General features: G+C 34.5%; 1 protein-coding gene across 8 annotated transcripts in view; it reads left to right on the top strand.

The window, feature by feature from the left end:
- LOC135689438 (dual specificity tyrosine-phosphorylation-regulated kinase 4) overlaps positions 1-25,811 on the top strand; it is a 47,323-nt gene that overhangs the window by 19,125 nt on the left and 2,387 nt on the right. For 7 of the 8 annotated variants that reach the window (XM_065206663.2, XM_065206662.2, XM_065206664.2 and 4 more), the window contains 15 exons: positions 15,549-15,610; positions 16,978-17,042; positions 17,279-17,410; positions 19,074-19,242; positions 19,710-19,764; positions 20,092-20,144; positions 20,760-20,792; positions 21,298-21,363; positions 21,880-21,952; positions 22,804-22,885; positions 23,369-23,419; positions 23,896-24,017; positions 24,556-24,616; positions 25,086-25,215; positions 25,627-25,687. In XM_065206663.2, the coding sequence (XP_065062735.1) occupies positions 15,549-15,610; positions 16,978-17,042; positions 17,279-17,410; positions 19,074-19,242; positions 19,710-19,764; positions 20,092-20,144; positions 20,760-20,792; positions 21,298-21,363; positions 21,880-21,952; positions 22,804-22,885; positions 23,369-23,419; positions 23,896-24,017; positions 24,556-24,616; positions 25,086-25,215; positions 25,627-25,687 (1,215 nt within the window). Of the gene's footprint in view, positions 1-8,521; positions 10,487-15,548; positions 15,611-16,977; positions 17,043-17,278; positions 17,411-19,073; positions 19,243-19,709; positions 19,765-20,091; positions 20,145-20,759; positions 20,793-21,297; positions 21,364-21,879; positions 21,953-22,803; positions 22,886-23,368; positions 23,420-23,895; positions 24,018-24,555; positions 24,617-25,085; positions 25,216-25,626; positions 25,688-25,811 lie in introns of those variants that run through there. The other variant, XM_065206669.2, reaches the window with a different exon arrangement.

Here is a 25,811-nt window from a genome sequence, read left to right as displayed (position 1 = left end):
TCTGAGTTGCTCATTTTTCGCCTGCGATTTAATCAAAATTCCAACACAAATCTGTTGAAATATCTTCCGATAAAGCTTTTCGTTATCCTACGTGTGTCGCTTAGGAACTGAACCTTACAAAAAATTTGATATAGTATCTTCAAAAGCTTTGATGTCATGTCTCCAAAACATGCACTCTCTCCTAGTGTTTACTGAATTTGTTTAATAGTAAAATAACTTGCCACCAATTCCTATTACTTGTATTTCAATGAATTCAATTGCCATAAATAAACATGGTCTCGTTTGAACTGCTATTTATTTGTTTATATACATTTTTGTACTCTTTTTTACTTGTCTCTCATTTTTGTGTATTTGCATTCTGTTCAAAAAAAATTCTGTTCTCCTTCTTATTAATTCTGTTCAAGAAAAATCTTTTCGTTTTCTCCTTCGTTTTTTTTCATCGACACTTTCCTCGGTCGAGTACTGTTTCAACCTTTATTTCTACGTTCTTTATTTGCTAAACAAGCTGCAACTTTTCATCATTTGATTTTTAAAAAATCATCAAAGCTCTGCTAATTATGTGTTAAATTTACAATTCAAGATTTGCGTTATTTACCTGTGTATAAATATTGCATAAAAGTACTAATTTTGCTCACTTGTTCTCCTCAAATGTTGTATTTGCCTCTAGATACAACCGTTGTGTTATTACCATCACCATATAGCGGTATACATCAAATTCATCAAAATCAGAACATAAGAATTATATCGGAACAAATTAATCAGCAGCATTGCGACCAAACTACTTGTTGTTCGGTAGCAAGTAGTGATCACGCGCTTTAGTCAAGTAATAAATTGGTTTTTGTAAATTCAGGTGGTCAAGTTTTAAATTATTTTTTGATATTTTTTAGTTTGTTGCTTAGCTTTGTAATATTAAAATGTATACTATCAGATACTCTAGTTGCCAGAATCTCTAATACCCTGCCCGATTCATCACTCTATATTTCTATTTCTTTCTGTGTATTCATTGATAAAATGAACATAATGTTTTATACATCATTTTAAGCACACTTTAATGCAATACTCTGGTAATAACTGCTTAAAATGTTTCATATTTTTTTAATTTTCTATGATTTATAAATCCCCGTATCCTGTATGCTTTGTCAAATTTAATTCATAACTGTTTTATTTCATTTAAGTATTTTAAAGAATCAAAGCATTTTAAGGTCAAAACATTTAAGCAATCAAGAAGCTCAAAACATTAAAGAATACTTTGTTTTTCAGATCATGGAATAAGCTAATTTCTTATACTAATGATTCTATGAACCTTTAATTGCAACATACAATTGATGACAATTTTCCAGACTTCAGTTTAGTTAAATTAGTACACGTCATTAAGATCTTCTACCTTAATATTGGCTTTATTAAGAAAATAAATTTTGTTCTGTCCCCTTAGCTATCGATGCATACAACACAGATATATGATCAAATGAAACGTCTAGTCCTGATAGTAAAAGCCAGCATAGTAAGACTGTAAAGAGGTTCTTCTTCATTTTCTATCTCATCACAAGGAAGATAATTACTTTCCAATTCTACTTATATGTACATTTACTTTTCCTGGAAAGCACACCCTGCTGAAGAAATGATACCATAATTTCTTATACTTAAAGACAATCTGTCTCTTTGTGGATTGGTTAGCGAGAACAATAGCTGGAACAATAGCCTAAACACGATTCCAGCGCTCCGCCATATTTTTTACAATGCGATAAATTAATAGGAAACTGGAAACAATAAAAAATCCCTTTGTTCTTATAACCAATCAACGTCGTGACAGATTGCCTTTAAACTAGAGTATGTCTATTTCAAAGTTTATCCACGAAAACGCTCAATCTCATTTGTATTGTTGTGTCAAAGATGTGTCAAAGATGAGTCTTGACGCCTAGGATTATTTAAAGGTCATCTGCAATCAAAGCCTTATCCCTACCTTTTTTATGTTTTAACTGTTCACAAATTCTGATTTGAACAAATCACGACACGTCCAACTTTTAGCAAGGTACACGTCCAATTTTCCGGACATTTTTTAAACATAAATGCTCTTGAAATATACAGTTAATATCAAATATTAAAAATGTACGACGACAGTACAAAGATATTGCAACCCTGTGGCTATTGCTTTTACCAGACATAAAATTTACAGCGAAAAGTACAACTGATAATAAACTACACATAAAAGGGAGCTACTATTTAGTGATTCCTCAAATACAACAACCCCTCAACCTCCTTTGCAACGAGAGCTCAATAAAAAGAGGATTCATATGTGTTTTCGTTAAGAAAAGGATGGAGCGTTCTGTTTTGTAGATATCCTTTGTTTTGGCCTCATGAAAATAGTGTTTGAAAAATGTGTCGTAGTGCTTAATTGTGGATGAAGGATAATAGTGTTTCCATACATCCGCATCAAGACAAAGTAGCAAAAGAGCTAGAATTTTCCTTCGTATAGGAAATATTTTTCAGCAAACCTCGCTCGTGCGAGTTAGTTCAGATATTTTATCAGCTCTCATATCCAATTTTAATGGACCCATCTAAGGTGTTTGATTGTTTGAATCACGAACTACTCATAGCAAAGCTAGATCAGCCTTAAAACTAGTATCTTCCAAATAGGAAACAGCGAGTTAAGATTAATGGCAGGAATTAGTAAAGAGTGTACCACAAGGCTCTGTTTTATGACCCCTTTTATTCAGTATATTTCTAAATGATCTTTTCATTCTGGTGAAGGAAACTGAGAACCTTGACCTTGGATAAGAACCTTGATTTTAAGAGTCATGTTAATGCAATATGTAAAAAGGCTGGACAAAAGCTGCTACACTTGCACGCATTCAAGTTACATGAATGTTGAGAATTAATTTTATTAGTGTTGTGAGAACAGATTCAAATGTTAAGAGTTAAGGATTATGATGAATATTTGTGTTATGTCCCAGTTTAGCTACTGTCCACTTACCTGGATGTTTCATGATAGGCCGGTTAATAAGAAAATAAACAAAATCCATGAGAGAGCCCTGAGAATCACATACAAGGATAGTTGTTCTAAGTTTCGAAGATTTATTGAAGAAAGCAGAATCGATTTCCATTCACCAGAGAAATTTTAAGTTGCTTGGTACCGAAATCTTTGAAACTCAAAGCAATCTCGATTCTAGTTTCATGAAACAAATTTTCGTTCTGAAAGATGTACCTTACCACATTCGAAACTGCAAAAATATTTGTGCATCGAAATTAAAAACAAAAGGGTATGGTATTGAAAGTGCATGTTTTCTTGGATCTAGGATATGGCATGATATGCCATCTTCTATAAAAGAGAACTCTATATAGATTCCTCATACAACTCATTTTACTCCACCACTTCAAATGCGAGTCTTCTTTACGACTGTATCAGCAAATGCGTGTCCGTATATAAAGTGTGTGTATCTTGAGCATATATAGATCTTGTTGGTGCAGTATCATCCTCAAATACTGCAAAGCCACTTGACGCTTGCTGGAGGAAAATTATTTTATCATCAAACTCGTTTCCGCAACCATAACGAAAGTATGAAAATACCAAATGTGGGAGACATAATGTCAGTTTCAGATCAGTTTTCCTCCAGTAATAGCAACTTCTTTGAATCACATCAAGATTTTATTGATAGCCTTGAGAAATGAAACTTAGGACTATTCATACTCTTCTGCAGCTACTTCCTTGAGCCTCTCATATTAGGCCTTCTGGCTTTAAATAGACTCTTTTCGTGTTTTTTGTTCTTGGCTTCATCCTTGAGCATGGCTACAACATCGCTTTAGGCATCGTTATCCTGTGCTGCCTCTGCGTGTTCTCTTTAAGCATAAGCACGTTTCTTCTGTTCTCTCTTGTTTTTTTTCTTTGTTGTCTCTATCCGTCAATCCTTCTGTCCTGCTGCCCTATCCTTCTATCCTTCTGCCCTTTTTTCCTTTTTCCTGTCATTTTGTCCTGCCCTTTTGTCCTGTCCTTCTGCCCTGTCTTTCTGTCCTGTCTTTAGCTCCTCTGACCTTAACCACTGTTCTTAAGCTTCGCTATTTCTTCCTTTTCGAATACAACTACGTTTTTGCTCCATTTAAAGTGCATTCAGTCTTAGAGAAAGAGGTTTAGAACATTAGCTTGAAAATTGATTCCTGTACCTTTCCAGCTGTTCTAAAGGTGTATGCAATTGTCAGTTTTGTCATGGTACTGTTTTTGAAATCGAAATTATTTTTTAAGTATAGAAATACTAAATACAATATCCTTCTCTCGACGAAAATGCTTTTAAAATGTTTGACATTGTAACACTTTCAAACTGAGAAATGGTTTTAGCACTATGACAATTTGTCAAAAGCTTCATGAATGTTTGTCTGTTTTCTTTATTTCGGCTTAAAATTATTTGGTATTCAGGCTTTGACTGGGAAGTATTTGATCTGTTCTTTTGGAATTATGCTATAAGTCTTCTAAATTTTTCAATCTCTTCAATCATATTCATAACGCCATAGCATTTGCTTAAGATACTAAAGAAAACGTGATCAAGTACCATATATGATAATCCGTTTTCCATGAAGAATCAATTACATAGAAGCCATAGAAAAATGTTCAAATGTCCAGAGAAAATTTAGAAAGCACCTACACGGCTTTAGTGTAAGTTAAAAAAAATGCTAAAAAGACAGAAAAAAATAGAGCTCGATGAAAATCACAGAATAATCATAAAATATTGATCCCTATGTATCATTCATGGATTTCATATTGTTTATTTATTTGCCTCTTTTTTCTCTATTTAAACAAACCCTTTTACAACAAAACATGTTATCCCTATTGCCATCTTCCTATTCGTTCCATTATGCATTTTACGTTTATCATATTGATATAAAGGCTGTCTCAATTTTACTTTAAGGCTTTTTACTTGAAATAGATTATAACATTTAATAATCATCGAAAGAAAATTTTCCCGTTTGCTAATGGCTTGACAAATTACAAATGAAATTATTTTTCTTTTGTCGTACTTTGGTTATTTGCTTAAGATATTCTTTCTCGTGCTTGCAGGAGCTTTTTGAATGTAAGATAACGAACTCTTGCTGTCCTAAAAAAACTCTTTCGATTTTAGCTGATGCGTTGTTGCAACGAGTACTCTTAAATACGATTGGCTTTGATTTTCTCGGTGTGCTAAACTCATAACAACACCATAAGTTACGTGCTGTCCAGTTTAGCTTGGTATTATCCGCATTCTTACGTCACTCGCCCTTAAATCCTTTAGATATCCCAACCTAAAATCAAGATGCTTGGCAACCTGCACGAATAGCATCCAAACAGTGCACGTGACGACATCTGAAAGTGCTAAAGCTTTCGCATTTACCATGTGTATTGTAGAAACTTTTACCAATACAGTTTATTTCACCGTGGCAGAACTGATCTCTTGTTAACAGACAGCAAGATGAATGTCTTAATCGCTGCGCACACTTTTTGAAAGCAGCCATCTAAGAGTCGACTGCTTTTGCATACATTATTAACGATGCAATCAAACTATGCAGTGCTTTGCCACTGAAAATAATTGATTTCGTTTTTTTCAGCCCTGAATCACCACCTTTAATTCTGCAGCCACCTTTTCTGTTGTTATGTGTCATAGTGCTGCCGTATCTCGTTAATATTTCATACGCTTTGACAATAGAGTATACATTTGTACTGTTCATACAAATATGTTTTTCTGAGAGTGAAAAGATTTGTTTGTTTTGGCCAAAATCGGGTGTTTCTTTATACCCAGATTCCTATTGATGATCTTCATGGCAGCTTGATTGCAATGACAATTAGTATTCAATTTTTATCAAGCTTTGCCTTCAAATATTGCTTCTACGATTTTAAGCCCTTTCAATAGAAATAGAAATTTTAGTCGACTTTAGCGATTAATATCAACATTTTCTTCCTCCCAATGAATTCCTCCTCTTATCCTTCACTCCTTTTGTTCCGTGATTTATTGTTATAATTTCATTAACAGCTTGCAGTAGAATTTCCAAATATTGCTCTCATTTATAGAGAACAGAAGTGGGAATTTCGGCTCGTTTCTGACGCTATTTCGTAAATCTTTTGTGTTTATAATCTCAAAATCTGTTTAAAACGGTTACGATTTCAAATTAAGCCTTTCAATTCGGAAAGAGGCCGATACCTGGCTGCTTGCGAAAGTTTTTTTTGTAGCCTTAAAGTGAGTAATATATACAAAAATAAACTGCTAGCGCTGTATAAAGAAATAATCCCGTCATGACGATGCTTTGCTACTGTACACCGCATCTTTATATCAAGAATTGAAATGGAACTTTTAGTTTCTGGCCATGATCTAAAAAGGAATTGTAATGAAGAGAAAAAAATGTATATCACCGTATACTTTTTCCTCTTGTCGTTTCTCTTAACTTTTCACTTTAGATTTACAACCAGGGGCGGCAGCTAAAGAGGAAGCGTGGGGTGCTTCCTCGGCGAATTTTCAAGCTTGTCAGCAAGTAAAGGAGGGCTCACCAACCCCCACCCCTACTCCTCCGCTGTAAGCACAATACCCAACGGTGACTCTAGTTACACCGTCTTTTAATGCTATTAGCAAGTATTTTTCCTTTCCATCGGTATTTTTTTCATTTGTTAAAAACTTAGATGTTTTATTGCTTTTGAGGTTGTAAGTACGATAGTAAAGTTCACAGCAGTTGCAGTAGTTTCTAATTTAAGTGCATTCTAGCTTAAGATGTCTTATCTTTCATAAAGTCCTCTTTATGATAGTTTCTACTATTAATGTATGAAGAAATTCCAAATATCTTTAGGAAATGCTATTACACAGTTTGATATGGCCTAACCTCCTGCGGATTTTTTCATTGAAAATGGATTAAGTTATTTTAGTAAGACTGCGCTGGTGACACCTGATATTTATTTTAGCAATTCTTTGCTTTTCCATTCAATCGTAATGCAATCGGTTTTATTATTTCTTTTATTTCTTTTATCAAAATCTCGTATTTAAGTTCATACATTCGTTTTTTTAAGTGTTGTTTGGTAGTAAAGCCGCCGCGATCTGTCAAAATTTCTTAAAATATCAAGTCGGCATTGTTTACTTTTTAAAGCGCTAAATCAGTAGGCCTGAGCTATAAAGTAAAGTAATACTGTTAGATTTAAGATTTGTATTCTTGCTATATTTAGTAACAGTCATTTCTCAGCTGCAGAGCGAAGATATATCAATATTTGCTATAATTAGGCCAAATGCTTTGCTGTTGTCCTTTGTTCCCAAGGCCGTAGCTTCTTATTCAAACGGCTGCTTAACCTTGCATTAGATGTCAGGGACGGATTTACCCATGTGGGGGTGCGACACCCCCTCCCCAATAATATTGCATTCTTCGGTAAATTTTGCTTCGATTAGGTAAGATGCATTTTTTGGTAGTCAGTAGTAACAAAATAATGCAGAAAGTTTGTATTTTATCTTCTTATCTTCATTACTTGAAGCTAGAAGCTGAATTTTTCAAGCGGGCTTTTCCATAATTTTCCAGTCATCACAAAATCCAATCATTATCTGAAACTTGTTTCCCCCTTACACTTCACGCTTAAACCCGTCCTTGGTGGATATATTTCTACATATACGGCAAAGCTGTAAACACCCAAGTCAGTTGTCTGATAAATTAAGCGTGAAAGTCGGAGTTGAAACTTCCTTCTATACACCTTTTGTTTACTTTTGTAAGTCAATGTTTCTTTTTATGTTTATGAATTACTGTTCAGTTGTTATGAATCCGAGAAAGCTTTTTGTAAAGGGAATTAAATTTTCTAAACTATCACTTGAGTTCATTTGTTTAGTCAATTTCGTCATTGCTTGAGAAGAACTTTATTTGATCGTTTAGCTTCAATGAAGTTTCGCTTTATTAATTAATGCAAGGGCTTTGCATATTTCTACTATCATTCCTCGATGGATTTGCACCTTTTCATGTTGCTATTCAAGGCCCAAAGATAATGCATCTTTTCATTTGACTGTTTTGATAGTTTTGCATCGGTTTTAGTCCACAAAGAAAACCTGAAAACGTTGTTTCTATTTCAACCATTTGTTTCATTTTTTGTAAAGATGCTATATTTCCGTAGTACCCTTTCCATAGAACTGAATTGTATAGCTTTTACGAGTTTTTCTGGTAAAATATACTTCAGTCTTATAAAAGCAAACATAACATACCATCTTTTAATTTTTAAAAACACTTCTTAGATAAGAACTATATGTTAGAATTAGGATTCAAATGGTGAAGATTGCTTTGCCAAGTGTGTTCTTATTCAAATTTGTCCATATCTTCACAGCGAGAAGACTAAGGTAGAATGTGAGGTTTTCCCGGTTTAATGGCGTTTTAGACCTTGCTCATTGTATGACCACATGTGCACAATATTCTTCCATCAAACCATTATTGTTCGGTATTGGTTCTTTTGACCAAGCCAAAACAACAACAATCCAATAGCAAACCTTGCTATATAGAGAGAAAGATCTCTTGCTATATACATCAGTCAATTATCAACAAATGTAGCTGATTTTGCACTTTTGAGGGTGTTTCGAGGTATCTCAAGGTGATGTTTTATTGTTTTTCTTGTTAAGACATACTGTTTTTCTTGAATTATCCCAGTGAGGTTATTGTTTGCTACTTCCCTACTCCTGCTTCTCTTTCATCCGCTAACGCGTTACTTCCATCGACGACATTCCATTCATATGTTTAGTAAGGTCGTTTGCTTTTTATTCTGTGAACTCAAGTAAAGAAGTTCATTTTCTTTTTGAGACAACAAATTCATAATGATGTTTCTCCGTACTCCAAAATCTTGACGGTGCTTGTTTGCGCTTGTAACTTTTCTAAGGTCGCATTTTCCTCTTGACTCTTACGTAATCAATGGTGACCCTATTTCAAAGCTTTCTTTTTATCAAAATGAAAATTTTGTATCTTCATACCTTCGTATACCGTATCAGATTGTAACGTACTTTTTATCGATCATAAGACTTTACGAGTTACCGAAAACCGCTCGAATCCTTGTACTGATTTCACAATTAAGAGTATCGAGAAAAAAGGCCGTACGAATCCCCGTGCCGAATTCCCGTGCCGAAACCCTTGTGCCGAAACCCTTGTGCCGAAACTCTTGTGCCGGATCCACCATTGAGAAACACAGTTTTCAAACAGAGGCCGGTCACCTGCATATCGTAACTTAAACATTCTCTCTCGGTAAGATTTGCTTTAGCTTTAGAGACTATTCAGAAGGATTCATTTTTGAAAATGAAATATGCATCAATGTGTCTACACACCATTTTCCTGCGTTTCTAAAGGTCATCTTTTGCAAAAAGTAGTTGAATAACCCAATGTTTCATGATTAGCAGCCTGTCGAGTTTCTCTTTTTCTTTCACTATTCGCTTTACACTTTTATTTTAGATCTTATCTCGACTGTAGAATCGAATGCTTTTATTCCCCAGCACAATGCCAAAAGTCTAAGCAAATTTTTCAAAAGCACTTAAAAAGCTAATGGCATGCCATAAAATTATGTTTATTGAACTGTTACTTTGAAAAGACTAACATTTCTCATGATTTAGACTTTTTTATCTGTTCATGAACCCCTTAAATCCATAACCCATCCTGACTCACTCTATTCAAAGTTTTGAGTAATATAAATACAGCCTTTCGAGTATTCCCATATTCCTGTTATTTGTTGTAATTTTTAGAATCAAAGTATTTTTGTGATTACATCTCCACTTTTGCACTGATTGCAACCAGGAGTTTGCCGATTCAAGTATTTTGCTAAGATTTGCCCTCAGCATTTTCCTTGCACTCTATGCGGTGTTGGGGAAGGGGCTTCAAGGAATATAAATGATATACATTCCTCTTTTTTACACCAAAGCATTCATAGTTTGCATATCACGAATAAACCGCAATCATTTCTGGGCAAATTAGCTGTTTTCCTTCCACGTTCTTCTTGATTAAAGCTGCAACTTATCTCGATGTGAGCAAAGATTTTGAATTTTACGAGGAATTAACAGGAAATTACTTGAACTGCTTGCAAACTGCATTGGGTAACGCAAACGGTCCCCCCGGCGTGTTGTCGCCTTTGTTTCTCGCCTTGCTAAAATAATACGACTGTTCAAAGAGCTTCTTGCGCTTCTCCACCTGCTGAAACCAAGCTGAACTTCTTTGTGCTGACCTTATTCTTGCTAGATCATTGTCCAGGTACACTCGCAAGCCGGGCTGTGGTTTTACACGGTACAGAATTAGTCGATGTTAAGTTTTCTTGACATACAGCTGTGAAGATCGGCTATTCGCTACAGTTTTAGTTACAGAATGGTCTGTTTTTGGTCTTAATGCTGAATAAAACCAGCTAAAAGAGACGCAATTGGAATGGTAGCATTACTCAATTTATCAAGAGGAATTCGATTCATCTATGCCTAGTTTAAAAGGTGCCAAAAGCTTCAAATGTATGTGGCAGTTCAAGTCATTCATCGAAAGACTCTGGACTAACTGTGAAGTAAGCATTATTCTGGGCACCAGCTCAGTTTCTTTCTTCTCTGCTCTTTTCTTTAATACTACTTTGTTTTTGTTTAGGAATCGTAGTAGCCAACTTCCTCGTCATTGAAAAGTCCGCATATATTTTTCTCGCTTTTATTAAAAATTTAGGAAGAAGCGTTTCGCAAATGTATGTTTAAATTTGCATTTGCAAATAAACTTTGAAGAATACAACAGTTTTTGTGTACTATCGATAAGCAATTTTTGGATTTGCCCTAGCAGTAAGCATTTCTATGTTCATTATTTTCCGTGCAAAAGATTGCAAAACGGATTAATATCATGAAATGCCTTAAATGATTATGTATTACTGAGGCAGATAGATCTGTATGAATCATTTGGAAAAGGTGCTTCAGAACTGGCTGCAGCTGCCCACCAGGGCAGGTAGCCTTCTTTGTTTGGCCTTCAAGAGAATCGCATTGGTTTTGAAACCTTTGGCTCTGCTGTTTTCACCATCGTACGACGTTTGCATGCTGTTATATTTTGTTTCAAATCTGCATTATTCGATTCTTTATTTGCATTAGTATTATCATGAATCTAGATTGAGATCTATAATCTTCGCAGACGAAGAAAATCGTTTTAATCTAAAGCCAGGGCTCCTTTGCTTCAGTTCATCTTTATCATTTCTTGTTAATCCCTTTGTTCATCTTCAAGACTGTATCTTGCCTTTAGTCAGATTTTTACAGAAACTGTTTGCAAAAGGAATTCTAATCACAACAACAATCTATCTTTGGATTTTTCTCGGATTTTTTTCAAAGCAAAGAATTGATACAGTTTCAATTACTACCGCAAACATTATTCTTAGCAGAAGCAGTCTCCTCTTGTCTGATAATGCTTAAGTCTTTTCTTAGTCTACGCCATGATAATCATTCACAAGAAATCAGATTGCTATCTTATTAGTTCAGTGATCAAAGATAGGAGCTATAAAAACTAATAAGAATTCTAGACGTGTCTGTTCCTTCATCAACGGATAGTAAGACATCTCGCCCTTCTGCATATATGTTGTACTGCAATTTTTCAGTTGTTCATATACCGATTTAGAAGTGGCGTTCAAATGTGTAAAGAAGATCTCTGCCTTCCAGTGACAGCTGATGGTGATGGCAGCTGCAAAGTTTTTAAGGGCATCGCTGATTTGTTTTTTTTTTCTCCTATCAGTGATAAAGCTGTTTTCTAGTTTAATTTCAGGTATAAATCTAATATTGACTCTTTTTTGCTGCTAACTGCAATTACCATTTTTTTATTTGCATTTTTCATTTGCCTATGACAACAAGCAAACATGAAAATGCCGGGGAGCATTCTAACATGCTCGGGACCTCTGCATATGCTAAGAATCGATTCTTTGAGATATTCATGGCATTCGGAACCGTTGCTTCCTGTTCTAGTAGAAGTCTTTTTTGTCACACGGAATGCATCTGGAAGCAATAAACCTACTTTTTAAATGTCAAGTCATCATTCTTCATAGGTTACCAGAATTTGATACACTGCGTGCATCCTTAAGTAATACCAATATCCTGTACCCAAAAGTCATACGTCTCCTTTGTGCTACATCTACCTAGCAATACAACTGCCGTGCCAGTGTTAAAGCGAACAATTTTTGTTATAATTGTAGTAATATACAACACTGGGGTTTCATCTGCAGCTCTTTCAATCGTAAAAATGGCTGTCTAATTTTTCGTGTTTTGTCCAGTTCTGTTGATCTCATGTATTACGTACATGAATCAAAATTAATCCTTGCACATAAGATAGCTAAGAAATCTTGCCTACTGAGCTCACACATGCACTATTTTGCGAACAAGGATTGATTTGTTCTTAATCAGTTGATCTCTTCTTCGACACAAAAGCCTGTTCAAATTTGTTAGAACAAGACAATCTGGTTGGTTAAAAGTCACCAGATTGACGTCAAACATAATCACAAATTTTTGTTGCCTTATAAACTTGTTGATGTCCTGTGAGTCTCTCTACAACATAGTACAAGAACAGATTATGGTGGTTGACGAATTAAGCTTTTTAGTAAAGCCTATTTCATTAAAAGTTATCTTCCTCGAAGCGATTTACAAGCTTTCGATGTTGAGTCATTGCTTAATATAAACTTGTCTGTGATGATAGAAAGCACTCGATGCATATGACTGGAACCTCTTTTAATGACCTCTTCTTAGACAGTTAAACTTCCATTATTTGTGTTTTATAAGACTCCATTATTTTGTGTTGCCGTTGCTGGACTTTGATTTCTTTTCAATGACGCAATGATCTGTTGGAAGCATTTAAAAATATTTCTGCTCAGACCTTTTCGACAAAAAATAAACCTTGTTCGTGTCATTCTAAATCTACAGCCTTGATTGCTAGTTTCACTTGAAAGCACAAAATTGATAATATAAAATGATGAAAGCATAAAAGTGAGTATAATGGATACCAGCAAACCTAATGGACGTAATTCTTGGTTGCAAATTACTGAGTTTCAAATGAAGAAATCTCATCAAAAATGTAAATCACTGCACTTGACATGTACGCCTACTCTTATTACAAGGCGGTACATAGAAGACAAAATGGTGTACATGTTATTGTTGTAGATGGCAGGTATTATACACAGCCTTACAATAACATACCTGTGGTATAAATACATTTAGTAATGAAAAACTTAAACAGCTCTACTCTGTGAGTAAAAACTGTGATATCAATACTTCTTTTGTGCTTGGCATTTAATCAAAATTTGACTTATTTCATAAACTTTCCAAGGTGCTTAAGTCATTTTAAATACTCACTCTCCTAATTCTGCATTGATCTGATTTTCAATCAAAGAGGATATCTTATCAAGTACTATAAAATTCTGCATTGGATCAAAAGAACCTCTGCTGTTAGTAGTTTTAAATGCACACAACTGGTTGCAATCCCTTGCATTCTTTACTAATTGATATGCTTGCAGCGTTTTCGCATTTCATTCTAGATCATCTTCTGCCTCCTTTTGATGTGCAATCTTTTATTCTAGCGTGAATTTCCATTAGGCTTTTTTGCTGTAGCTTTTTGCTACACTTCAATTTCCTTAAATGTTTGAATTGCAAAATTGTTTCCAAATCCAAAGTCTGGCCACTCCTAATCACATATTTATGAGTCTTATAAGCTTTAACTCTCCTTTTTGAAACAAAGTATACTCTAAATAATATGGAAAACTATAATTCACACCTTACCTCGTCAGAACATGGTAATTAAAGTATTTTTATCGATAAAAACGTTATTCATCTGTTATCTGAAAAGGCCATCTTTTCTATTATGTGCATCTTACAGTAATTTGCAATGACCGAAAGTAAAATTAATATCCAAGTGTGGATCGAAAGTAACTCGAAAGGAAGAATGTATGTTGACATGTTTTATTATTTGCTATGTATCTGCTATTTTGTGCCGTCTTCAAGTAGAACTTTGTGGTAAAATTCCAAGTATGGCTCAGTGGTTAGGGTCACGGACTTCAAATCGTAGTGTCAGGCGTTCGAGTCCCTATAATGACTAAACTTCTGTCAGAGTGAGAAGTTTCGCCAGCTCGCTGTAATTCAAGGCACGGGAATCACAAGGTGTCGTCACGGAATGGAACAGAGCTCGATAATCATAACTAACAAGTTTCATGCTACCTTCTAACTTACAAAGCTACCTTCAAAAGTTAGGTAGCAACAAAAACAGAGTTTATCGAGGAATCGCCCGATGCATTGTCCGAGGTATTGTCCGAGTTATTGTCCGAAGTATTGTCCGAGACATTGTCCCAGGCATTTTCCGAAACAATGTTTGAGTAAAAATTAGTAGAATATATGTTGAACTTGTCTCCGTAAGGGATTCTGCCCAGTTGAAATGTTCTTAGAATAGAATTCCGTTATTTTTTGTTTGCTTTTGCAGTTTCGTTGTGCATTAATTTTAAATTTGTCCCATAATAATTCATGATTCAGGAATTTTTCAAATACATTTTTGTTATCTCTTTTTTTCGTCAATAAGGAAGCACAAATTGACAATGAAAATAAAGCAGAAGGCAAAATTATTTTATTCTAAGAAAATATGCAAATAAACCATTTTATTATTACAATCTCTTTTGCTCCATCTTGACATGTACTAGTTTTAAACCAATTTTTGCCAGCCTGGTGAATTCTAGCAAAAACCTCGTTGCATTTCGAGCTTCAAAATGTATTCGTAAGACGTGTATAAGTCTTTGCTTTTGTAGCTTCAAAGTAGATTGCGTCCAAGCAGTTATATAAAACTGTTGTAATACAATTATTTCCCGTTGTCGGAAATGAATTTAACCTTCTTTATACCATCTTATTATATAAATAATGACAGATATTTAGCATAACAATTTAGCCACTGGAAATAATGTTTTTTTAAATGAGGCATTATTGCAATGTTTAGGTCTTTACACTCAGAGATAATTTCTTCACAACCCGCGGCCAAACAGCGGCCAAGTTTCGTAATAAGAATGTTAATTTTCGTTATCTGCTATAAGAATACAAATTGCTATGATATAACAGATTATTTCGCTAATGTTTGTTTAAGCTCTTTAAGGTGCGGTGCAGGCTCCATATTTTCTTTGACATTCAATCTGTATTTATTTTTAAGCATGTAAAATTTTCCTTCACAACAATGATTTTCTGGGAGTGTGAAAACCAACCACAGAATCAAACACTTCTAGAAATTCATCCCCAGAATCACTTCGGTATACTAAATATTGACATGGTTGCAATATATCTTGTATTTTTCCTTTTTTCTGGATAACAACTGTAAATTATATAGCGATTTGTTAACGATGTGCTTTTTAAGAAGGAAAATTAGATTCTCGTTGCGATTATTGTTTGAAGCTATGATCTATTCACAGTTTATCTAAACTTACACTCAGTTGTTTCCAAATAAACACGGCCTTAGGCCATTATGCGGTGCAATTTTTTAATATTGATTACGATAGTAAGTCTCCTGCAGTTGAAACTATACATTATCGTGAAGGTTTCGTTATCACGAATAGCCAATGTTAGTTTCATAATCTGTAATATTTTTCATTTTAGCCACAAAATGCATCTGGCAGTGGAGTCTCACCAACATCCCAGAATGGAAACAACCACAGCGAGTGAGTTTATTGATTCTGTCGACAGTTGTGTTTAAAGATACTGTCGCAATTTCTCTTACAAATTACTTATTGCAGCAAACAGTATGCCTGATTCGCGGATTAGTTTCCTGCCTCTAAAAAAATAACGAAATTGGAAAATAACGGGAGGTACTTCGAGTTCTATGCAAATACGTGAGAGATATGCAGTTGCTAATTGGTCGAAAAACAGAAAACAAGTCGCCATTTTCGCTCTCACTTCTCATTCGATCCGAACCTAGAAATCAATATTCGCTAACCTTTTGGACACGATGTTTATACCCTGAGATGTCAGATGAAAAAAAAGAACTGTGTTTATGCTTTTCCCGCCATTTTGAATTTTTGAAAGTCGCGCCGAGTTAAATCTTGAGCTTGAGTAACATGCACTCATAGATTTATTTACCCGTGATTCACTGGCGTCACGTGCGCGAAGACCCTTGCCAAATTAGTCTTCTTGTATTTTAACAGCACTATCTCTTGTTTCTATTGTGAAGTAATGGACAAGGTGGAACTTTCTGGCTACGAATCTCTGCAAGTGGTCCATTTGGCATTGTAGGAGATGTTATTATTTCCAAGGAGTTGACTCGACAGCTTTGCAATATCTATTAGAGAAAGCACGCTATTTATTTGAGTGCAGCGAAGTCCAAATTAGTTTTGCTTTCAAATTTTCGTGTGCTGTTTACTTGATTAAAATTTTTTTAATCATAAACAAGCTATATTATGCTGTCTTCAGACTTGCCATAATTCTATTAGATATATATACAGGAAAATATTCGCACTGTCAGAATTCGAGTTGAGGACGGGAAAGGATACTGCGGAGGAAATCTGCAGAAAGTTACTCACTTTGCAGTGCATATATTTTCGCGTATAGATTTAACATAGAAATTGACATTGGACAAGTCTATGCTTTCTTTCTCTCCACATTAATTTCATAAACAGAAGCCGCGGCTTCTATTAACTTTTTGTCAGAAAAATGCGGCTTCTGTTTTACTGAGAACATTAAATGATTATAATTCGAATACATAAATGTTGCTCACACTTCGAACATCTAAATTAAGATAGATTGGTGTAAAGTTGTGTTTGGCTATGAAATGTGGATCTAGAGTGTCTATTTATGTATCCTATTTGCAGAACTACATACCTAAAAGAGTCCGATTCTCTCAAAGTGCTAAAATTGCCCAAATTGATATGGCTTGAAAGCCCAAACCTTGTGCAGGTTATTTTAAAAGGTCAGCAAGTACTTTCTTGCGAATTGCTGCTTCTATTCAATAACAAATTGCTGCTTCTATCCAATTCTCTTTGTTTCAAACCTAGTTAGAATCTCCTATCCAGTAACCAAGTCTTTTTGCTAGGGGCAGTTCAAGCACAAATGGGAGCCCTGACAAGAAGCCGATAAAATGGCCTTTGACGCCAGGGGGTAAGTATTCCTATTTGCTTTGAAATCCAATCTTATTCACTCTTAAGGCATTCGTCCCAACTTATCCCACCTTTTTTCAAAGGATCGTTATTCTAGAGATGTTATTTGAAACGTGTACATATTTCGTTTATACCGAGTAGAAATATCTGATGCATATACCCACAATTTAATTAAAAAACTTGATCCTCGTTGCTTTTTCATCCCTGCAATGTTTTCAATATAACTTTTTCCCATAGCTTGTCTCAAAATGTATGTCGACAAACTCACGACGTTTGAGCAAGCAGAGATCTTGGATTTCCCAGAAGTCTGGTTTCTTGGTCTGAACGGAAAGAAAATTGAAGGAGTTCCAGGTGCTCCCACAAATAATGGTAAGTGTCAAACGTGCGAAATCTTGCTATCATTCTAGTAATGAGATGAGTGTTCTCTTTAAAAACGAAGAGTGCGGGGTTCAAAAATACACTAATACGATTTTTGTGTGAAGGTTATTGAGAATGGAAGTTTTCCAAAAGTTTTTTTCTGCCCTTGACTTTTTCTAACTGCCTGCTAAAATTAATGTAGCATTACTTTGGTTTGGATGCCTCGTTATTATATTATCATGAAAAAGAGGCTACTAGGCAAAGATTTGTTTTGTCTTTTTCTTATATAAACTTTTATATGTTAGGTATAAAAGTTTCGCAGATTGCCCTTGAATTTGAGGATCTCTACCAATTGACATGAATCCTAATGATTCCATTTTTTTGATTCCAAGGCCGTCATCTGAAAATACTTGCCTGCTTTTGTTTGATGAAAACGATTATTTTTCGTATTACTATTGTATAATCCTAGTCAAAAATTGGAGCCTGTTGTTAGGAATATTTCAATGTAGTAGACAGAATAGAAATTAGAATCATAAAAGAAAATGCCGTTTTCGAAGTAGATTCTCTTTTAAGCTATTTATCTATTTTTAATCAGTTTGACTGCAATCATACATCAATTATTCACTTTGTTTGGCAAACCGGTAAAATTATTTCAGTTACAAAATTCTGCGTCATACAAAAGATTGATTTTGGGCGCGACATTTCTAATTTGTCTTCGCCAATAGCTTTTGTGTTCTGATAACGACAACTGGGTGGCTTCCTCATAAGTAGAACTTAATCGAATCTTCTTCTTTTTAATCGAGTATTCTGGAAGCTGTTGTTGTAGTTAATCGAGCATTTGTACAACATCGTTACAACCACTTTTTTGGTCGATGAAATTTCCGACTGCATCTGCTTCTGTCTCAGTGCATTTTAAGCATCTGTTCACTCTTTCGCAATGCAATTTTAAATATGACGCACACGATTGACCAGCCCTTTCATTAGGCACATGGCTTGAATAAGTTGCGAGTTTTAATTCTAAAGAATCCGTAGTTGACACCTGGCTATCTTTGCACATGTATTCTGAATTATCTGCCAAGGAAACACAGTATTATTAAAAGAACGTAATAGGAATGCCTCCGACTGTCTAAACTCAATATGCGTGTCAACTATAAGCACAAAATGCCAATTAAGAGTACAGCGTATACGTCGAGATCCACACTTCTTCTTGTCTACATTCCGCTATCATCTCCAATTTAGCTAGTCATTGATTCAAAACGGTTAGTTTTATTTTCAAATACATGTACAAGCCAAAATGGCCATTGATCTGATTGTAACATTAACGTTAAAGCCAAAGCATACAGCTTAATCGCAAATAATCTAAAGCATAAACTTTAATCGCAATTACTCATTAAATTATTATACACACTTACACCAAACATAAATTAAACATAAAAAATTTACAAATTTTTAAATACGTGATGTCAAAAAGAACAGGATTATGAGAAATTCTATACACAAACGATAATTCTAGTAATTTTAATGCGAATTTTCACGTTTACTTAATGGAAGATAAATCGTTCTAGAAAGGAGCTTTGTTGCGTCAACAGCATCTTGAATCATCAACCAAATAACCAAAAGAAATGGTTTTTTTCTATTCAATTCTCTTAATTGATTCGCCTTCTTTTTTTCCTAGGATACGATGATGAAAATGGCAGCTACATACGCGTTTATAACGACCATATAGCGTATAGATATGAAGTAGTTGATTTGCTGGGAAAGGGATCTTTTGGCCAAGTTGTGAAGGCTTATGATCACAAGAACAAAGAATATGTGGCTTTGAAGATTATACGAAATAAAAAGAGGTAAAGGATAGCTTTTTATTGATAAAAAAACTGATAGTCAATTTTATGAAAGTTTGATCTTTATAATAGAATTATTCTTAAGGCTTATCTTGTATAATTCTTTAATCATAAATATTCCTTCCATTAATGCAGCTCTTAATGAATTAAAATATAACACTTTTGTTCTTAATTAAATTCTCGAAAAAGCCGCCATTGTGTAGACAGAAGGAGTTCGTTTTCTCTCTTGGACTCCAATGGTAATTTTCTTTAGGCACGCAGCACTGATTGGACATTTATAAGGGTCTTGTGTTTGCGTTTTTTTGTTTGGCCTATTTCGATCCACAACTGGGGTATATATTTTCATCGTGTTCTTTAGGACCCTTATCCCTACGCTTTATGCTTTGAGGAGTGTCAGACGAAAAAGCTTCTAGCTAATATGTCATAAAACGTTTGCTTTTTTTAAAGCCATCTTTTTTTGTTTGCTTCAGGTTTCACCACCAAGCTCTAGTAGAGGTCAAAATACTTGATACTATTCGAAAAAAGGTGACATTATTTCAATAACCTGTCAATTATATACCTCGCATCACCTTGTGTAATCTTTAGAACGTAAATTATTATCTTAAAATCAGGTTTTATTGACCTTATACGCCTTTAGTGCTACATTTTAGTCATACATCTTGGATTTTGTGTTTTATATCGTAGCTTGCCCTGTTATGCTTTACATGTTTTATTCGAAATTTTGACAATGACAATACATGTTATATTATTTTGACCTGACACCTTATCTTTTGAAAAAACTTCATCAATGATACAAATTTCATATTTCAACATATGTATTTAACTTATCTTTTTTCCTCTTTCTCTGTCTAGGATAAAGATAACTCTTCCAATGCGATTCATATGAAAGAGTACTTCTACTTTCGGTAGGTTACATTTTCTTTCTAAAGAGAAAGGATATTTCAATACCTTTATGACTAATTTATTATTTCACACTGTCATCTGCCAATTTTGTAAAGTAAGAGAAAGGTAGGCTGTGTCAAAGAAAAGCTTTAGTAATAGGCTATTGATCTACAAATAAGATAGACTTCTACAAACGCTTGAGATAATCGAATGATTTTAAAAGTAATGTCAAATGTCTTGAACCACACTTCGATGGCATTTTCTACAAACTCTGCCTGTACGAGGTGAAATTGATGTGAGAGTGGCAACATCAATCCTGTCTCCTGTCCTGTCTCCCTCGCCTCTTCTATTAAAGCACTTCATTTTCTTTTTGAAAAGGCATTATTCGCTAATTTATTTGATTACACATTTAGTTTGCTTCTCTGCAAAATTACCATTTACACGTGTTCTAGTATTGTCGTTTTGCTATTTAATGTCGAATATGAACTTTTCATTTTAAACCAAGTTCGTTATTGTTTTTCAACGAGACATTCCAACAGACTGTATTTCATCCTGAGAGTGATGCCGTTTTCTTTTTGATAATATGACTTGCTTCTTTCCCTTCATCTGTTTTCTTATTTGTGCCTTTTTTGTTTCAGCAACCATTTGTGTATATCTTTTGAACTTCTTGGGTAAGACCATCAGTTGATGATAAACGTTTAATCGATTCCTTGATTCATTCAAACTATCTCATTTCTTTTTGTCCTTGTTTAATCGTGCATTCGATTTAAAGAATTATGTTTTGTATTGCACATAAAAATGATAAATAGGAATTGCTAACTATTTATACAAATATTTCAGAACAACCCGTCAAGTATTTTTTTAATGTTTTTAAGAGAAAATTTAAATGTCTCTTGAAGCACTTTAAATCGATTTTATTGTTTAGGCTCTACATTTTATTTTAATTTTTTGCCAACTTTGACGATATTTTTCTTGAAAATTTTTGACGTTCCATTGTCTTGTCTTCACTGTCATTATTATCATCTTAAGGTATGATGATTTCTGTATTGATAAACTATATCATCGACAGTTGGTAAAGTTTTGAAAAAGATAATTAAGTTCAATTTTCCCTTTGTAAGCATGTTTAATAGCGTGGTTGAGCAATCAATATTTCATCTGTTTTTTTCTTTTTGATAGAATGAACCTTTACGAGTTGATAAAGAAGAATAATTTCCAAGGGTTTAGTCTGACTCTCATCAAAAAGTAAGATCCAAATATCTTATTTCAAACTTATATTGGATTCCTTATGCTTCTTTTTGACAAAATCATTGCTGTCCTGTCAGCGCATATTTCAATTTTTTATGATAATTTAGCCTTTTTTACAAGCTGTTGCTGAATTGCCCGATAGGGAGGGTTGCAAACAGTATCGGGACCTAGGAAGTTGGTTTGGTTTCCTGAAAAATTTTCAGATTTGGCAGAAAAATTTGTAAAAGTAATTTTTGATAATGATAAATTATATCTTGAGAATATAAGATAAATCATCGCAAGGAGTAAATTATCATTTAAACTGTCGATTGGCTGTTGTTGAAAATCTACTTATTTTGTGCAATTTTTTTATTTTGTTGATAATGTAATAGGTATCAAAAAAGAAAAAAGTTTTTGCAGTCATGCTGATAGGCTCATAGTTTCGCGATACTCTCTTATCGTGAACAACATACAAAAGGAAAAAGTTTTTCATTTTCTGTACTGCTAAACTATAATTACTTTTATCGATTTTAGATTCGTTACCTCAATACTGCAGTGTTTACGTGTCATAACAAAGTGTAGAATTATTCACTGTGATCTCAAACCGGTAAGCATGCCAACAAGCCATAATTTCTATTCACTGGTGTTGCCCTACCGCAGACACGTTGTAAAGCCTCGCTGCATTATTCATTCGCCGGTAAAATTGAATTATGTAGCCATAAACTGAATTTTATGATCAATTCTTTTAAAAAATTTATCAATTATTCATCTGAAGTATATGTTCCAATAAGCAATCTAATTTTGGTTAACGATAAGATTTTGCGAAAAAGCCACTGATATATCGCATCTCTGGGAATGAATGGGAGTGTAGTCAAGATTTCGGAAGGTCAAACAGATACTGACGGTATTCGAACGCGTAATCTATAAATGCTGTTACAAAGTCTTATTGGAAATATGATTCCGGTCGCATAATTTATCCTTGAGATCAAGTATCAATTTTTAATGACGTAATGCATTAAATTGGTTAGGGAAATTCGCTGATACAAAATAATTTTGGGTTCGTTATTTGCCTATTATGATGGAAATTGCTTGTAATAGGACTATGTTCAGTCAATAATTTATACCTTGCTTCTAAAAAGCGGCGTGGAAAGGAACTCGTCACCCTACCACACAATGCCGTGGCTCAACACGATGCGCCCCTAACAGCGCATTCCCTAACGCTCGATTTTGAATAAGGGACTAACCTGTACCTTTCTCTCTCACTGATTTATAGTTAGACTATAACTAGTTAGACTATTGATTATGAACTGAAGTGTGTTTCTGTTCATGCTAACTCGTATTCTGCTACCCTGTCACTAATGTTATCTTGTCCCTAGGGTACAAATAAAACTATTTATAGGTCTGCCATATTGCATTTCAAACACAAGTGGGGCATTCAAATTTACTATATTTTTACAGGAAAACATTTTGTTACAAAAAAGAGGATCAACGGCTATTAAAGTTATAGATTTTGGATCTAGTTGTTTTGAGCATCAACGAGGTATGGATATCTTCATTTGAATGCTTTCAATACCGATGCGGTATATTTTTTCTGGAGGCAGAAATTGCTCACATAAAAAAAGTGAATCTTTATCTTTACTTCTTTTCCTAGATTTTTTATCATTTCTTAAACTTATTATTTAAGTTTTCCACGCCTTTTTCGTTCGCTCTTTTTTCTCCTAATAATTTCTATTTTATATTTCTTTCACTATGTTAACTTTTTTTCCTTTGTTTTAATTCATTTTCCTTGCTTCTTCATTTTCAAAGTAAAGTCGCCAACTGGTCAAAAGCAAGGAACGAATCAAATTGTTTAGAAAGTATTTTTTATTCGCAGATATTTGTCACCTTGTATCTAAGCTCATTTTGAATTCATCCCTTCAACATCCCTTCTGTTTACCCTTATTCTTCAAGTTTGTGATTTTTCCAATCGATCAACTGTTAACATTTTTTGTGCTGTGAGCTCAATCAATTCTTTTTCTTGCAGTTTACACATATATACAAAGTCGATTTTATCGTTCGCCAGAGATAATTTTAGGTAAGACATTTCCGAGTTTTCCTTCCTGCTAACACTGTTACTATGCCTTACATGTGTTCTTCTTCAAACATTTTCGGGCCAAGAACTCTTAACATTTTAGTCTACTTCCTCTTGATTGTCACTTGGGCAAATCGTGACAAAGAACATTCATCACCCTTTCTTATTTTCTCAAATCCAGACTGTTTCATGAAAGGCAGTGTTCTTGTTTTTTTTAATGCAAAATATTATTTATTATTTTTGGTATGCTTGTATTAAATTAATTCATTTTGAGAAGGCTGCCATAGATATCAGGACAGATTCAACCCCAACAACGATAGTTGACATTAATTCGATTGCTTTTGAATCAAACTCTCGTGAAAGGTGGCTTTTCATCACAGCCTTGTGCTAAATTCGTTGAATTCTAGGCCACATTGTGCTTCACTAAAATGCTTGCCTTTATCTAGTGGTGTGTAATGTTGGCTCTGTTCTTTCCACAGGAGTCTCATACACGGCTGCAATCGATATGTGGAGCCTCGGTTGCATCCTTTCCGAACTGCATACAGGATATCCGTTATTCCCAGGCGAAAACGAGGTCGAGCAACTGGCTTGTATTATGGAGGTATAATCTCATATCTACTAGTAAAAATTACTGTTTTCCGGTCTGTCATAAAGTGCTCGATGCCGTGTACACGTGGAGTTGCCTGATAATCGCATTAAGCGTGAAACTCGAAGTAGCGGCTGAGAACCGTCTTGTTCTATACACCAAATAGCGTCTCATATCTATTATGTTTACTTGCATTTGCAGATGCAAGTTGTTATTTACATCTTGTCGGCTTTTCCCTCTAAAAGTATATTGCATCGCTAGTTTTGTAAAATGATGATTTTATAACAGATAAACAAATACAGACATTAAGCACTGAAAGTGGTACCGTCTGAAGTGTCGCGAACTATTTTGACTAGACAATTGATAAATTTGAAACTTAACTTTAAATAGTCCAAGGACTACTGGTAAAATTTATATCAGGTTAGGAGAAATATGCTTTTGCACACTTCCGATACAATATCTCGAACTTTCCTTCTAAATAACCTAAGCCAATAATCGTTCCTTGTATTATTGTAGCCGCCCAATATAAATGTTTCAATCTTCTTTTTTGCAGATATTTGGTCTTCCGCCTTCGAGTCTGATAGAGAACGCACAGCGAAGAAGGCTGTTTTTTGGTATGCAGATCAATAAATCAATCCTTTAATTTATGCTTATCCTGTGATTTATCTTGATTTTTATTCAGCACTTTAAAAAATGTTTACTTCAGGTGATGCTTAAATTTAAGATTATAAAAGCTATAGAAAAATGCACAGGTGATGCACAAAAAGTTATTATAAAAGCTATAGGAAAGTATACTTAGTGTTCAACATAGTGTAGGGTAGCGGCAATAGAGAAATACAGTGAAGTGCTTCGTGCTTCAATGAAGTGATGCAGGCATTTGTCTACTACAAAGTCACGCATTTTACCGTGTTGATGTTTTTATCTAATCCTAGACGTATCGCATGATTTAGAATTAAGTTGTTGGTATCCTTTTTACTGCTATAGGCTGCAAAATTTTGAACATGAGAGGTCTTATAAAAAAAGTAATTTGAGTGTTGCGTATCATGTATTTTATATGTTTCGTCATACTCCGTTTTTTTTAAGATTCCAAAGGCCAGCCAAGAAGTATAACAAATTCAAAAGGAAAGAAACGACTGCCTGGCAGCAAAGAGCTCAGCTCTGCTGTGAAATCAAATGATTCCCAGTTTCTTGACTTTATCAGAAGATGTCTGGAGTAAGTTTTCCTTTTTCGTATTTTAGATTTTTTGCCAAAGTATATTAAAGAAACATCTAACTGGGCGACGGTCGTTTTTTAAATCAATGTGTTGGGAGCCACCTTACGAATCATATTTTCCCATCAAAATTACATGAAATATCCAACTGCACACTCTGTGTTGATCACGTCTTTAAGCTTTCTATCAAGACAACGTTTCTGAAAACGTGTTTGACCAGCTGCAGACAATAGTGGGATTTTCGTTGAGAAGGCATTCCTCGCTGGTAAATAGTTGACCTTAATGAGCTTTTATTTTTAGCTATTTCGAACAGCCAACTTTGAATCAAAGTATTAATAATAATAATGATAATAATAATCGTGGAAGATTTAATTAGAGTTCAGATCCTCAACCTCTGTCTCATTCACTTTCAGATGGGATCCTACTTCGCGCATGACACCGGATGAAGCTCTACAGCATCCTTGGATCACAGAGGTACCTTCTAACATCATATATTCTATTTTTTCTTCTCATCCGTTCATTGTTCGGTTTTCTTTGCTTTTCGTACAATCGTTGCTGGTGAGGGGTGTACAATTCGTGGAATGTGTTCGACATATTT

Source organism: Rhopilema esculentum, chromosome 5 (assembly GCF_057945365.1).
Source record: "Rhopilema esculentum isolate cy_ngs chromosome 5, ASM5794536v1, whole genome shotgun sequence".
NCBI lineage: Eukaryota > Metazoa > Cnidaria > Scyphozoa > Rhizostomeae > Rhizostomatidae > Rhopilema > Rhopilema esculentum.
The sequence above is the reverse complement of the archived record's forward strand: the minus strand, read 5'-3'. Positions and strand labels throughout refer to the sequence as shown.